At 44.3% G+C, this 13,173-nt stretch overlaps 2 protein-coding genes across 3 annotated transcripts; one reads left to right on the top strand and one right to left on the bottom strand.

Moving 5' to 3' along the window:
* Positions 1 to 15: 15 nt before the first annotated feature.
* On the bottom strand, positions 16 to 4,632 carry LOC137889129 (uncharacterized). Its single transcript, XM_068732783.1, has 4 exons — positions 4,375 to 4,632; positions 2,560 to 2,615; positions 1,942 to 2,110; positions 16 to 1,460 (listed from the first exon to the last, which is right to left on the bottom strand). Exons 1-4 carry the CDS (start codon positions 4,577 to 4,579, stop codon positions 1,096 to 1,098), a joined length of 795 nt encoding a protein of 264 aa, XP_068588884.1. The 5' UTR covers positions 4,580 to 4,632; the 3' UTR covers positions 16 to 1,095.
* Positions 4,633 to 5,163: 531 nt separating this feature from the next.
* Positions 5,164 to 11,337, top strand: wdr6 (WD repeat domain 6). 2 transcript variants are annotated; one of them, XM_068732777.1, is made up of 7 exons: positions 5,164 to 5,249; positions 5,425 to 5,541; positions 5,806 to 5,970; positions 6,230 to 9,014; positions 9,314 to 9,391; positions 9,716 to 9,832; positions 10,159 to 11,337. In XM_068732777.1, exons 2-7 carry the CDS (start codon positions 5,472 to 5,474, stop codon positions 11,159 to 11,161), a joined length of 4,218 nt encoding a protein of 1,405 aa, XP_068588878.1. In that variant the 5' UTR covers positions 5,164 to 5,249; positions 5,425 to 5,471; the 3' UTR covers positions 11,162 to 11,337. The 2 variants fall into 2 exon arrangements, with proteins under 2 accessions (XP_068588878.1, XP_068588877.1); XM_068732776.1 differs by having other exon boundaries at positions 5,167 to 5,172.
* The last annotated feature ends 1,836 nt before the right edge of the window (positions 11,338 to 13,173 follow it).

Below are 13,173 nucleotides of genomic sequence, written 5' to 3'. Positions count from 1 at the left end.
ACACATACAGATGGGTGACGAGGGGATATTTTGTTTATTCACTTTTATGCAGAGAGTTAGACGACAAGATCCAAACCAGTTGAAGCCAGGCAATTAGCTTAGCTTAGCATAACGACTGGAGGCAGGGGGAAACAGCCAGCCTGCCTCTGCCCAAAGTTAAAAAAATATGCCCAGCACATTACCATACACACATAGCAGTTAATGTTCTTGTGGCTCAATGGGTTCTGCTGCCAAGTCCCAAAATCAGCAGAGGCTGTAATAGCAGTGTAATAATGCGCGTGGTCTACAAACTACTCTTGGCCATGTAGTGTATGTTTCTCCACTCATTTATTCTTTTTTTCCCCCTTTCATTTGTCACCTGTCTGTAGTCGACTCCAACTTTGAGCCGAATACAAATGTACTTATAAAGCAAAGACTAAAGTTTAAGCGTACACACTCATGTTAACATGCAAAAAGAAGCTATGCAGATAAAATCATGATATTTAGGAATTTCATTTAATTTCTACATCTGTAGAGAGTAGATGTAATCTCAATACATTCTTTAAAATGATGTACGTCCTCCCTGGAATAAGGCTTTACAGACACTGTCAACCTTAAAAAAACAATGAATATCTCATTTTAAATACTGAAGACACTGATGAATGACAGATAAAACAGAACGGGTACATGGTGATTTTGATCTCAACCCTTTTTCTACATGATGTGCAAAGTATTACATATTCATAGCACTTCCATGTACTTTTATAGGTCTATTAGTACCACATCTTAAATGAAGTGTTGTCCTTAACTCATTTGGCTTACTTAGAGAAGGTGGTGGTTGCGTTGCAGAGGCATCGTTTGGTAGTTTGACCATTTGAAATAATGTAACTGTTCTTCTATTCTTCAAAGAGCTACCTTTGTACTGTTGAGTTGTCTGCAACCCAAGTAATGTCACTTGTGCTTTCAGCCAAAATGTCCCTCTTTGTGTGAGAACAGCTGATTTAAAGCGACTGAGAATCCTCCTTTAGCATTAAAATACAAGACAATGTATAAAAATAGCATGGCGTATCGACAAGAGAATACAAGAACTGATAAAAATGCAACAATGGGAGCCGTTCATCCAGACGTTCCATACGTTTTTGCCTCTTCGTCGCTGCTGCTGGAGGACGACGGCGGCACGTCCTCGCCCATCCTCTTTAGCTTGGCTTTGTAGTAGGACTTCTTCATCCTGAAGGCCTTCTCCTTCTGCCGCGCCGCTCTCCTTTTCTCCCTCACCAGCTCCTGCTCCCATGCCAGCACCTTCATCCTGTTCTCCCACTCCAGGATCTTCATCTGCTGCTGCTGCTCCAGAGCGTCCGTCCTCTGCTGGTGCTCCTGTCGAGACAGGTCCGCGTGGTCCTGGTGCCGAGACGAGCGGCGGGTCACTCCCTCCGCCTCGCCGCCCGCCGGGTGCAGACGCTGGCTGATGACCTGGGAGGTGCCTGCGGGGGGGAAAAAAAGGTCAGTGAGGTGAACCCTGTTTTCCTGAGAGCCATCTGTCCAATGCCTATTACTAAATGCAGTTAGCTGTTTCCAAACAATACACCGCTGGTATCACATAGGGTGTTTTAAACCGCGGGGAACTTCCTCAGGGGACCAAGAACCTTTTGAGGAGCACAGAATCTAAAGCGGTGTGTCCACAGGAGGAACCGGGGACTAAATTTAATTTTAATAAAATGCAAGAAAGAAGAAAAAAAAGAAAAAAAAAGACGCTCCTTCCTCCTCATCCTCAGTAATAGTAACCTATAACACCCTTTTAGCTAAAGGTCATCATTCAGTGCTGTTTATATTAATTAAGAGTAACTCAGGTTAATGCTGGAATATCTCACATAAACATATTCAAAGGTCACCAGTATTTTCCAACAGAAAGTTCACTGAGTAACTGTCTCCAGGCAACTAATAGTGTTGCAGAGCTTTATCGACCTGGGGCTGTCGAGTAGGCAGCAGGAAATGTCACATCCTGGAGCTCTGCATTGTGGGAGGTGGAGTTCGCAGTGGGGCTGTGGGGCAGATTGAACCAGTCGCTGCCTGTTATTCTGTCCAAGGTGTCCCGCTGGAGGCAGAGGGCCACTTGCTCCTTGCTGTCCTCGGTCTGAGACGGAGAGAACAAAGTGTGCTTTTAGTCGGTGGTTCCCAAACTCTTTAAGGTCCAGGACCCCTTAAATTAAACAAGTCCACGGACCCCCATTGGATAAGATTTTGTCCCAGGATCTCCAGAGGAATTTAGCTTCTAGATGTTTTGTCACAGAAAGCATATGAAACTTATGACCAAAATAATCTAAGATTCTGTCATTGTGTTACTTACGGATGTAATTATAGTGACAATAAATGATTACCCTTATTCCTGGGAACCCCCTGGAAACCCCTCAAGGACTGTGGGTCCCCGGACCCCCACACTTTCATTTCTAGCATGAATGTTATTGTAGTTGCCCACTGATATGAGCTGCTCCAGGTTTATTTGAGTGTTGTTCGTTGGTTTGAATTCTGCTAATGTGAAATTATGCCTCTAAAATAAATGTTAAACGAAAAGAAAATATTTACCCGCTTTACGCTGCCGTTTGTCTGCCCAGCAGCATTAATCAGCATCACGTTGTCTGCTAATGAGAGAAAAGGACAGAAAGACAGACAGGGAGGAGCTGCAGGTAAATGTATTTCAGGAAAATAAGCAGAGAGCGCCTCCCTCTGGTGAAGGCAGGAACAACAAACATCACCTTCACACAACACGCATATCCAAAGCACTTTACGTTGCAGCATCATGACTGCTCATGTTTTTTTTAGTATGGATAGTAAGTAATGAAGCATGATGGGAAATGGACAGACATGAATCTATTTTGGGATTTGAATCTTCACTTAATAAAAAAAGTCAACAAAGTCAGCCTCAAATTTACTGTCAGTTTCAGGTTGAGTGCCAATTTCTAACACAATATTAAATCCTTGGATTATTCAATCAGTTTCCAGGTCAAATTCCTTATAAGTGTAACTGTTTAACAAACTGATGCTTTGGGGTAGCAGGAGTCTTTTAAAACTCACTGTCCTTAAACAACAAAAAAACAAAATCAGTGCGGCCGTTTTGTATTCTGATCTCACTCTAGACACTCACACTAGATGGTAAGAGACACAAGGAACTCTACATTTTCTGTGAGAAGTCAAGAAAGTACACAGAAGAACCTAAACCTACAGTTTGTAAAAGCTGGCAAAGTCTGGATTTATTTCACAAATGAACATGAAATAGCCCAAAATAATTTTTGATTTAGAAACAAAAAGTAGATCAACTAATTTGTTGTTGTTCATAGCTAGATGCAAATGGTCGAGGTCTGAGAAAATGTGTTTGTGCAATTTGGATGAACTTTATATGCCCCAAATTGGGCGTTGAACCGATAACATACCCTACAGGGTTTTAATGATTTATTTTTGTATACCTTAACACCTGAACTGTTCAATTGGAGAAAAAAAAATAAGTAAATGTTACACCAGAATTGTTGTTAATTGATACATCATTTTCTTTCCACAATAATGATATTTAATAGGTCTTACAATAAATTTCACTAAATAAAAATACCTCAATTATATCACAACTAGAGCTACAAAGATGAACTGATTAGTTGTCAACTATTAAATGAATAGCCAACTATTTTCATAATCGATTAATCGGTTTGAGTTAAGTCAAACTTCTGTGATCCCAGCTAGTTAAATGTTTCTTTACTCCTCTATGACACTAAACTGAATAATTAAAAAGGATGTCATCTTGGGATTTGGGAAACACGGATCAACATTTTATAGACTACACAACTAATTAATTAATAGAGAAAACAATTGACAACACTCAACAATAAAAATAATCCTTAGTCGCAGCCCCAATCACAACTATTATAATTACTACTGTTATCACATCAAAGTGAACCTGATGAACCTGTTATCCGGTTGTTCTCCATGATGGAGCACTTGCTCAAGGACACTTTAGCAGACTGCAGATGTTCAACTACAGCAGCTCCTCATCTCCCCTGCAGACTAGTGTTGACTATTGTGTTTGTAAAGCTCTTAACGGTCCAGCCTAAAATGTATTAGGAAGTTTATGAAAACCATGCGAGATTATGACGGATTACAACTCCTGAAAGTAAATCTCTCTCTCTCAGTTTTATACAAGTTTAAAAAAAGATTCCATGACCCGAGGGAAAAGCTGTGGTTGATGACCTGGGACAGATGTTTCTACACTCTACGTGCACACTGTCAAATACACACTCCCACCAACTACAACAATATTGCATCACCAGAACCCGCCATTAAACCATATGAACAGACAGTGGTCGGTAACTATCACAAACGCTTTCCCCGTTTTGCTAATTGAAACTCAGATACCTTCCCTCAGCTTGCGGACCGCCGCTTTATGGCCAGCTCCCCCTGCGTGACTGGTGAGAGCAGCCTCGCCCATCGTCTGAAGTTTGATGGATTTACAACATGCCCTGCATCGGGCGAAGTGAATGTCTTGGAGTTCCTTAACCAGCCAGTCCTTGTAAATCACCTTAGAGAGCCAGGAGTCCTGGAATTTACATTTCCCAGGCATGGCTAGCAGTGAAGTTAGCTGCACCGCTACCTTCCGGCTAGTGGAGGGCGAAGCCTCTTCCACTGTCTCCTGGTGCATTCATGGGCGACTCGGAATAGCCAATGATTGTTTGCATCATTACGCATATTAATTGAAATTACTCTATGTATTGACATAAAGATAGCCTAAATCTGTATTTATACTTCATATGACTGCATATGATATCCCCATGACTTTCTAAGATGACTGAAAGTATCACATAGAAAGTGCAAAAATAATACAATTCTGTCTGCTGGTATAGTGAAGCAAAAAAAAATAAAAAACAAGTATTTATTTGTGTATATAAGTGTCAATGAAAGTTAAAGAAAGGAACAAAGAAAGCTTGAATAAATAGCATATCAGTAATTTGTTTTAAAGCTGAAAAATACCTTTGACAACATAGTTTTCCAAAAAACACCTAAAGGCGGCACAACTCAATGGTGGTCGGTCACATGTGTCGCTTTCTCCAATACAAATATGGCTAATCTTTTTCCTAACCAATCAGCGTTCAGGAAGCAGGCAGTGCACCCTGATTGGTTTAGACGCAGCATGGAAGACAGCACAGGAACACATGGGTACTAGGACCGTGGACGCTAATAAAGATGTTTAAATGCAGATTTGAGGCACATTTATTTTGCGTTTGATGCTTATTGTAAGTGAACTATGTAGCGGTATGGGGGGGGGGGGGACTTTTCTTGATTCGTAAACACCAAATAACATAAGGAGTGCTCTTGCTGTTAGCTTGTTTTGCTAACTGGAAGGCTAATGGTGACTCAATGTAGACTTTTTTCTTTAACAAGTATGCGTTGTCCCTTTATATGTTTCAGACACCACTGATAATGTGTCTCCTGTGAAAGTCATTCATCATAAAAGTATGGAGACAGCTGCCCTCGTAGCTCCAGTCACAGCTCTGGAGTTCCTTCAGGATGCTTTTCTACTGACAGGTAAGAAGCAGTTTCGGGAGTCACTATAGAAGTGATATTTGTAGTTATGCACAAATGTGGATTTGAAATGGCAAACAAAAATCACAGATTGATGATGCATTATTATAATTACGCATTTTGTATCTACTTTTACTACAAATGCATGGTTTAAATGTGGTCATATATTTGATTATATATATTTTTGCTTATTTTGAAAGAGGACTGTACACTGTGAAAGATAACACAACATGCATAACACAATCTTCTCTTACCGTGTCCTGACAGGTGAGGGTCCAGCCTTGACGGTGTTCAATCTCCATCCTCGCCCTAAAGCCTGCGCCTCACTGAGTGTGCTCCAACACTACAGAATCCATGGGATACGGCCTAGAAGTGTAGAGGCGGTCCCAACACAGAGATCTGCTACAGGAGCACATGGGAAGAAGAGAGATGGTTAGCACAAGCTTTGTTTTCACTCTTCTCTATGATAGTTGTGTTGTGGGAGATATATAATAACTTGACTAGCTGATTTGAGTGAAATCAGATGAACGGCTAAGTCTTAATTTGGTGGTGATCTGCAGGATTGATTAACTGTCCAGTGTTGGTAAAGCATTTGCACTCACTGACAGCCCTCTAGTTATTTTTTTACTGATGTTTTTTTTTTTTATTCATGCTCAAAAATTTACAAAATCTCTTGTTTGTCAATCCCCAGAACTGAGCTCCACGTCGGAGCCCAAGTTCTACAATCTAGCGGTGTTTGGAGGCAAGGCTGTGAGGCTGGTGAGGCTCCATGTGGATCTCAGAGCTGGGGAGCATCTGGAGATTCTGGGCCCCCTCATGGAGCTACAGGACTGGGCCCTGGATGTCCGCTGGCTCTCCGGAGACAAACGCTCACTGCTCTGTGTGGCTGGAAGTCACAATAGTGCTCTTCTCCTAGACATTGTTACAGGAAATGTCCTGTTTCAGCGCTCCTGTCTGGAGGGATGTCTGCTGTACTCTGCCCTCCTTCTGGTACACGAATCCTGGGCAGATGCCATCTTAGTAGGAGGAACTGTTTTCAACCAACTGATTCTCTGGAAGCCCGGGGGAGGTGGAGACAAAACGGTTGGTTCCGAGCACAAAGCTCCAGTTAAGAGATGTCTGCTGGGCCACAGCGGGGTCATCTTCAGCATATCTTACCTCCAGGAGAAAGGATGGCTGGCTTCAGCCTCCGATGACCGCAGTGTAAGGGTCTGGGGTGTTGGTGCTTTAGGGGGCCCTGAGGGGAAATGTGGAGACTTGAACCCGGCTTGTTTAAGGGTCCTATACGGACACCAGGCGAGGGTTTTCTCGGTGCGTCTCTCCCCCGGGAATGTGTTCAGCGCTGGTGAAGATGGCGCCTGTTTAGTCTGGGACTGGGCTGGAGGTGGCAAGGTGATACGGACGTTAAAAGGACATCGAGCAGGGGGGGTTCGTGCCCTCGCAATCAGTGAGGGTACAGGAGATGAAGAGAGATGGGTGGCTACAGGGGGGGCAGATGGAGGGGTGAGGTTGTGGAGGGTGAAAGGGTGTGAGGAAGGGGAGGAGAAAATGGAGGACGCAGTGACAGAGAAGCTAACTGACCTGAAGTTTCCTGGCCACGGCTTGCCTAAAGTTGTTTGTATGGCGGGCGAAGAGGAGAAAAATGCAAGTTGGAGTCAGAGTAAGTTTGTTGTCTGCACTGACCAGGGAACAGTTTACCAGTACAGTGACGGGCAGTGGGAGATGGTGTTGCAAGGGACTGCTGAGTTTCAATCCTATTGTGTGATGGAAACAATAACTGTCAGTGTGAAAGACTCAACAGCAAAAGTCAATTTGTGTGCTGTGGGAAACCTCAGCGGATCCATACAGGTCTTCCCGGTCTCTCATCCTCAGCGTGGGTTTCTTCTCACGGGTGGATCAGGGAAGATCCACAGTCTCATTTGGCAAGAAGCAAAAGACGGCATTTATTTGCTAGCATCAGGCTCTGAAGGACTGGTCTATCGCTGGTTTATAGAGGTAGAATCGGATGAAAACTCCTCCTTAGCTCTCAGTGTAAATCCCCTTCCTTCTTTCCTTCTACCCCCCTGCGCCAAACGCTGGCTGACAGCCGCAGTGCGCCTCCACTCCACGACACAGGGGTTACTGTGGGCGTGTGGGGACAGGAGAGGGTCCCTGCTTCTGTTTCAGGAGGGAGGAACGCAGGAGCAAAATATGGGAGATAACAAAAGGATGGAGGAAGGCTGGCTGACAGGCAGGAAACAAACGGATGATGAAGGGGTTGAGGAGAGAGAAAGCAAAGAAGTGGGTGACCTAATGCTGCAGCCGTTGAGCTGCCTGTTCGGCGTGCACGGAAAACAGGGTGTAACCTCAGTGTGTGAATACCAGGGACTGCTCTACAGCACTGGCAGGGACGGCTGCGTGAGGGTCTTCAGAGTGCATCTAGTGGCACCAGAAAAGTTTGAAGAAAAGAGTCATGGAAAGGGTGCAGAGAACAAAGGAGGGCTTCAGCTGGAGGTTCTCAGAGTCCAGCGGGCCTGCAAGGGTATGGAGTGGCTGGAGAGGGTTTTGATTCTTGAATCTGACATTCCAGCAGAGGAGGAGGAGGGCGAGGAATGTGAGAACCACCACATGACAAAGACACAGAATTTGACAGAAAAGCTGGAGGTTACAGAGAGAGAAGAGATGGGGAGCTTTAGAGGAGGAGAAGAAAAGACAGAGAACAAGGGAAGAGAAGCCAGGTTCGCCATTATTGGCTTCCATGCTGTCCACTTTGTGGTTTGGGACCCGGTGAGGCAAGAGAGGCTGTTAGCGGTGCCCTGCGGCGGGGGGCATCGCTCTTGGCGTTTCTGGCCGTCCCACGGAGGAGTTTGGCCCGGATATGGAGCCCTGGTCTTCATCAAGCAGGGGGCCGTCATGGCATCGCAACCCCCTGGAGAGGCCTCGAGCTGGGCCGGGAAGGGAGGAAGGACCGGAGGATGGGGCCTGAGAGAGGGCGTCCACGGGAGGGGGATCGGGTGTGTGTGCAGGTTGGGGACGATAAGGGGAATTGGGAATAAGATGAGAACGAACAGTACTGGAGATTTGATGACATCTGAGGAAAGAGATGATGTAAAGGAGGTGGAGAGAGAGGAAGAGCTTTGGGAGATAGTGGCGACGGGAGGAGAGGACACTAGCTTAACCGTCCTGGCGGTACGTCCCGACACTGGCTGCATCAAAGTTCTCTCAGTCATTACTGACCACATCTCAAGCGTTCGGACGGTGACGGCAGTGACGTGTCCAGAGGCAGGGGGGGAGGACCAGACTCGGTCTCTCTCCGCCCTGCTCGTGTCGGCCGGCGGGCGAGCTCAGATGCAGTGTTACCGGCTGCTGGTCGGCTGGGACAGGCAGAGATTGGTTCCCTCCTGCCAGGTGATCCAGGTGGCCAGTCACCGATTGGACGAACAGTGGGAGAGGAGGCGGAACCGGCACAAGACGGTGAAAATGGACCCAGAAACGAGGCAAGTTGCTGCTTGTTTTCTGCAAACATGGGAAGGGAATTTCAGACATTAAGAGAATGACTTTTTCTTGACTATGTCTAGGTTTTTTTTGTCACCTTCCTGTCTTTTGTTTTCACTTCCTTCATCAAGAAAAGTTTACATTCTGAAGTTTTGAAGTCTGTATATTAAGATATTTTTACAAGAAAAATGTGCAATAAGTGAGTCCTGAAGAAAATCAGCAACTGTACTTATTTACCCCCATACTGTAACTGAAACCTACTTCTGATCTGTTCTCACCAGTTGTGTCTGTGTGTTTTCAGGTACATGTCTGTCGTGGCGCTGGATGAGAAGACAGACGGTTGTCTTCTGGCTCTGGCCGGCAGCGATGGAGCTCTCAGGTTGGTGTTCATCACAGAATAATTAATAATAATTATTGTTTCTAAGGAGCTGGGGAAAAACAAACTGTTACTCTCAAATGAGTATTTTCCTCAGTAAAGTGGTAGTAACTGAATGTAAGAGAAAATGTGTTGAAATGTGAGTTGAATGTGACCAAAGACATTTACTTTTTGTCATGTGTTCTGTCACCTACCTCACACAGCTGTTTGCTCAACCTTAAATGCTCTTGTTGTCACTTAATTTGATTTTAAAATCCACTATTTGTCTGATAATGCTGCCCTCTCTCCTTTTTTCTTTCTTTTCGCCTCTATTACTGTCTTTTCCAGGTTGTTCTCAGTCAGTGAAGTTAAACATCAAATCAATTTGTTGTGGGAGACGTTTTACCACCAGCGCTGTGTGCTCAGTGTTGCCGCATGCAGTCTGAAGGACAGAAAAGGCAACAGGTGAGCAGATGTTTGCTGATGTTTTTTTAATTTCCTGAAAGTTGGCACCTTGGTAAAATGTCAACAACAAGTCATTGGTAGTCTTGCGTTGTAGGAACCCATCAGAACCAGACCTTTTGATTGTTTTCTTATTATATATGTAATATTTTAAATCACGCCATTCATGAAAAGAATAGTGACCTCCTGATTTAATATAGGAATACAATATTAAGAGCTCAGTGAATTTAGGTTCACTTTAACTTTTTATTGACTTTTGACTTTGACTTTTTGTTTTGGGATAGTATGAAGAAAGCAGTCTCTCATGTACACGTTTGTATCTGTCCCAGGTATAAGCTGCTGTTCAGTGCTGCAACAGATGGCAAAATTGCAGTGTGGGATTTAACTGATGCATCGAGCCATAGTCCAACCCCACCAATCCCCTGCCTCGATGTTCACGCCCACCAGAGCGGCGTCAACTCATTGGCTGTTTGGGCCGAGGAACTTGGACATCAAGAGGGCGGTTGCCTGGTAACTGTTGCTAGCGGAGGGGATGATGGGCAGCTGACAGTGTCCGTGATCAGGGTGCAGTACCCGGAGGATGGAAAGATTGGGGGCAGCAGAGGGATTTCTCTACAAACCCAGTTCCAATCCCCAAACCAGCTTCATCCTCACCTCTACTCCCAGTCCCACATCCCGCTGGCTCACGCTGCCCCTCTGACCGCCCTGAAGCTCCTGAGCCCAGACCTTGTGGTGTCCACCTCTTCAGATCAGAGGGTTTGCCTGTGGAGGGTTGGCAGTACCGACATCCGCCACATTGGGGCGCTGTGCTGCCATGTTGCCGATGCTGCTGGGCTCGCAGTGTGGGAGGGGAAGATGACAGAGGAGGAGGGATATAAAAATAAGAAAACAAGGTTTGAGTCTGAGCAGGAGATTGCAATTTGGAGAGGGAGTCAGACAGAATTAAAAGCGACGTGTCAGACAGCGGCACAGTTCAATAAGGACAAGAAAATACACGACAAGGCCGAAGATGGAGAACCTGTTGAAGCCGTGGACGAGACAGGTGACCCAGTTTGTCAAACCAGTAATGAGAAGGGAGGTGAGACAGCTGGTGAATGTAGACATCAAACAGAGGCTGACAGCTTGGGTGAGACAGAGGGTGAGGTAAACACTGGGAAGGGTTTCAAGGCTTCCCGTGAGAGCAAGGAAGAGAGGGAAAAGACGGGATGGGTGCTGGTCTGCGGTCAGGGCTTCCAGCTACTACGAGTCCGCAATACAGAGACGGATGCAGAGATGTGGACCATAAGGAGAGAAAAGGAGATGGCGACTCACAGAGTTAAAGTGACTTCATGAGAAAAGTCAACATAAGTGGAATCATAGGACAGCTGGGGTCCAAACAATGATTTTCTCAGTGGACATTTTTAAAAAATGGTTTATAAAGTACCTGTAAAATTCCCTTGATTGCAGATACAGGAATTGATATCAAATGGATTTTACTTTCATTTTAAATAAAGACTATTTATTCTCAAGCTTTGTCATTATTTACTCGCTACATTGTAATTATGTAAAGCATTTATTACTTATGAGCTTGATGAAGATTTAATAAAAATAAATACAAAAATATAAATTATATTTCTGAGACAATATTTTCAGCAGGAAAATCACCAACAAACTTGTGAAGACAAATAAACCAGTGACTGATTAAAGTTTGTCTCAACTTCTCTGACAACTAAAGCCTGTCATTAATTAGGTCAAGCCTGAAAAAGCGTTTCTGGAATCCGGCTACATTTCTGCTTGTAACAAATCCCCAAAAGCATTTGGTGCTCATCAAGTGAAACATCTTCATCGCTATTTCAAGAGAACATTAAAACCGTCTCTGATGTGTTTAGGCCATCTGTGGCCTCCTTCAGGCGCTAGCGCAACCAAGATGGCTGCAATGACGAGTTATTTTTGATACAGCATGTTGTGTATCTCAACCAGCCAGGAAATAAAGCTGTGTACTTGAGGAGAGCCTTGGGACTCCATTTTAGGTCAGAACAAGGCCAAACCAAAAGATTGCCTTTACCAAATGTCTCCAAAATCTGAAAAAAAAGTATTTGGGAGATAAAATGTCACCCTTTTGTCCGGTCTTCACTTCTTCAAAGGTTTTCTCAGAATTCAGACTTAGTATTCTGTTTATTTATTGGTTTATTTGATAAGGGACAGTGCACATTAATATAATCATTGCTGTGAATGCGCCAAGAGGCTATTTTCCATCTGTAGTCCCAAGGCAGATGTTACAAAGTAAACCTAAAAACAGAATATACGATTAAATTTACAAGGTTATACAATATTGACCCTTTACAATGCGTGTACAAACAATGAAAGAAGTGAGAGTATTAATATGAGTAGTATCATCATTCAGGAGACTCTTATACTACATTGTTTAGAGTTACAACTAAGTTTAGATAATGGTTAGGCTTAAAGTTGGTGTTAGGTGTACATCAATCAGTGACAGTGTATCTGCTTTTCTAGTCACACTCTGCATTAATTGTAAAGAGCATAACTATAGACAACTGTGTGTGTGATGTGCATGCACAGTTTGGTGTTTCCATGCACTCGTACACTGTGTGTTGTGTATGCGTGTGCATGTGTTCTGATATGCTAATTTAGCACCGTTGAAGCAGAAATGTGTTGTGATATGAATTGCTAATACTGCTTAAGTGGCAGGGTGACATGGGACTGTGCACAGTTTTTTTGCATACATATTTTTTTGTGTGCGTGTGTCAGAGATTCTGCCTGCTATGCAAATGTAGCCCTGTCAGATGAAGTGTGAGACCACGAGCAGCGTGTTACCTTGTGCCACGTTAAATGTTATACATAGTGTGTTGATCCACAATCACCTGCCTGGAATTTAAATGCAAAAATCAGAAGAAGTGTGCACCTTTGTCCCTTTGTGTGCGTGTGTGCGTGTGTGTTGGTCTAAAACGCTGGTGTTACTGAAGACGTCTGCTAAATGAGATGTGTGTATGCCGGCCTGCAAACCCTTTTGTCAATCTGTCTGTGGAGGGCTAGGTGGGGGTCAGAGCCCATGAAGGGGCCGACTGCAGGTATCCATGAATATTTTAATATTTTAGTCTCGTCTCACGTTGCCCTATGTCCAGCACCCATCTCACCACCTGCCACTCACAACGGAGAGAAAGAAGGAGAAAAAGAGAGCGAAGGAAATGCTAATGTCACCCTGAAAATGAACAGTGAAGGGGGAGAAGGAGAGAGTGGAAGAGAAAATATGGAGAAAAAAAAGAGGGGATAGGGGATGAAAGGAAGGCCGAGAGGAATGAGTGGAGGGAGAGTGACAGCACCAGTGCTGACATGGTAAAGGTGAG

This window comes from Cebidichthys violaceus, unplaced genomic scaffold (assembly GCF_023349555.1).
Source record: "Cebidichthys violaceus isolate CVI_PGR_0920_01 unplaced genomic scaffold, fCebVio1.0.p SCAF_6, whole genome shotgun sequence".
Taxonomy (NCBI): Eukaryota; Metazoa; Chordata; class Actinopteri; order Perciformes; family Stichaeidae; genus Cebidichthys; species Cebidichthys violaceus.
This window is presented reverse-complemented; position numbering and strand designations above follow the sequence as displayed.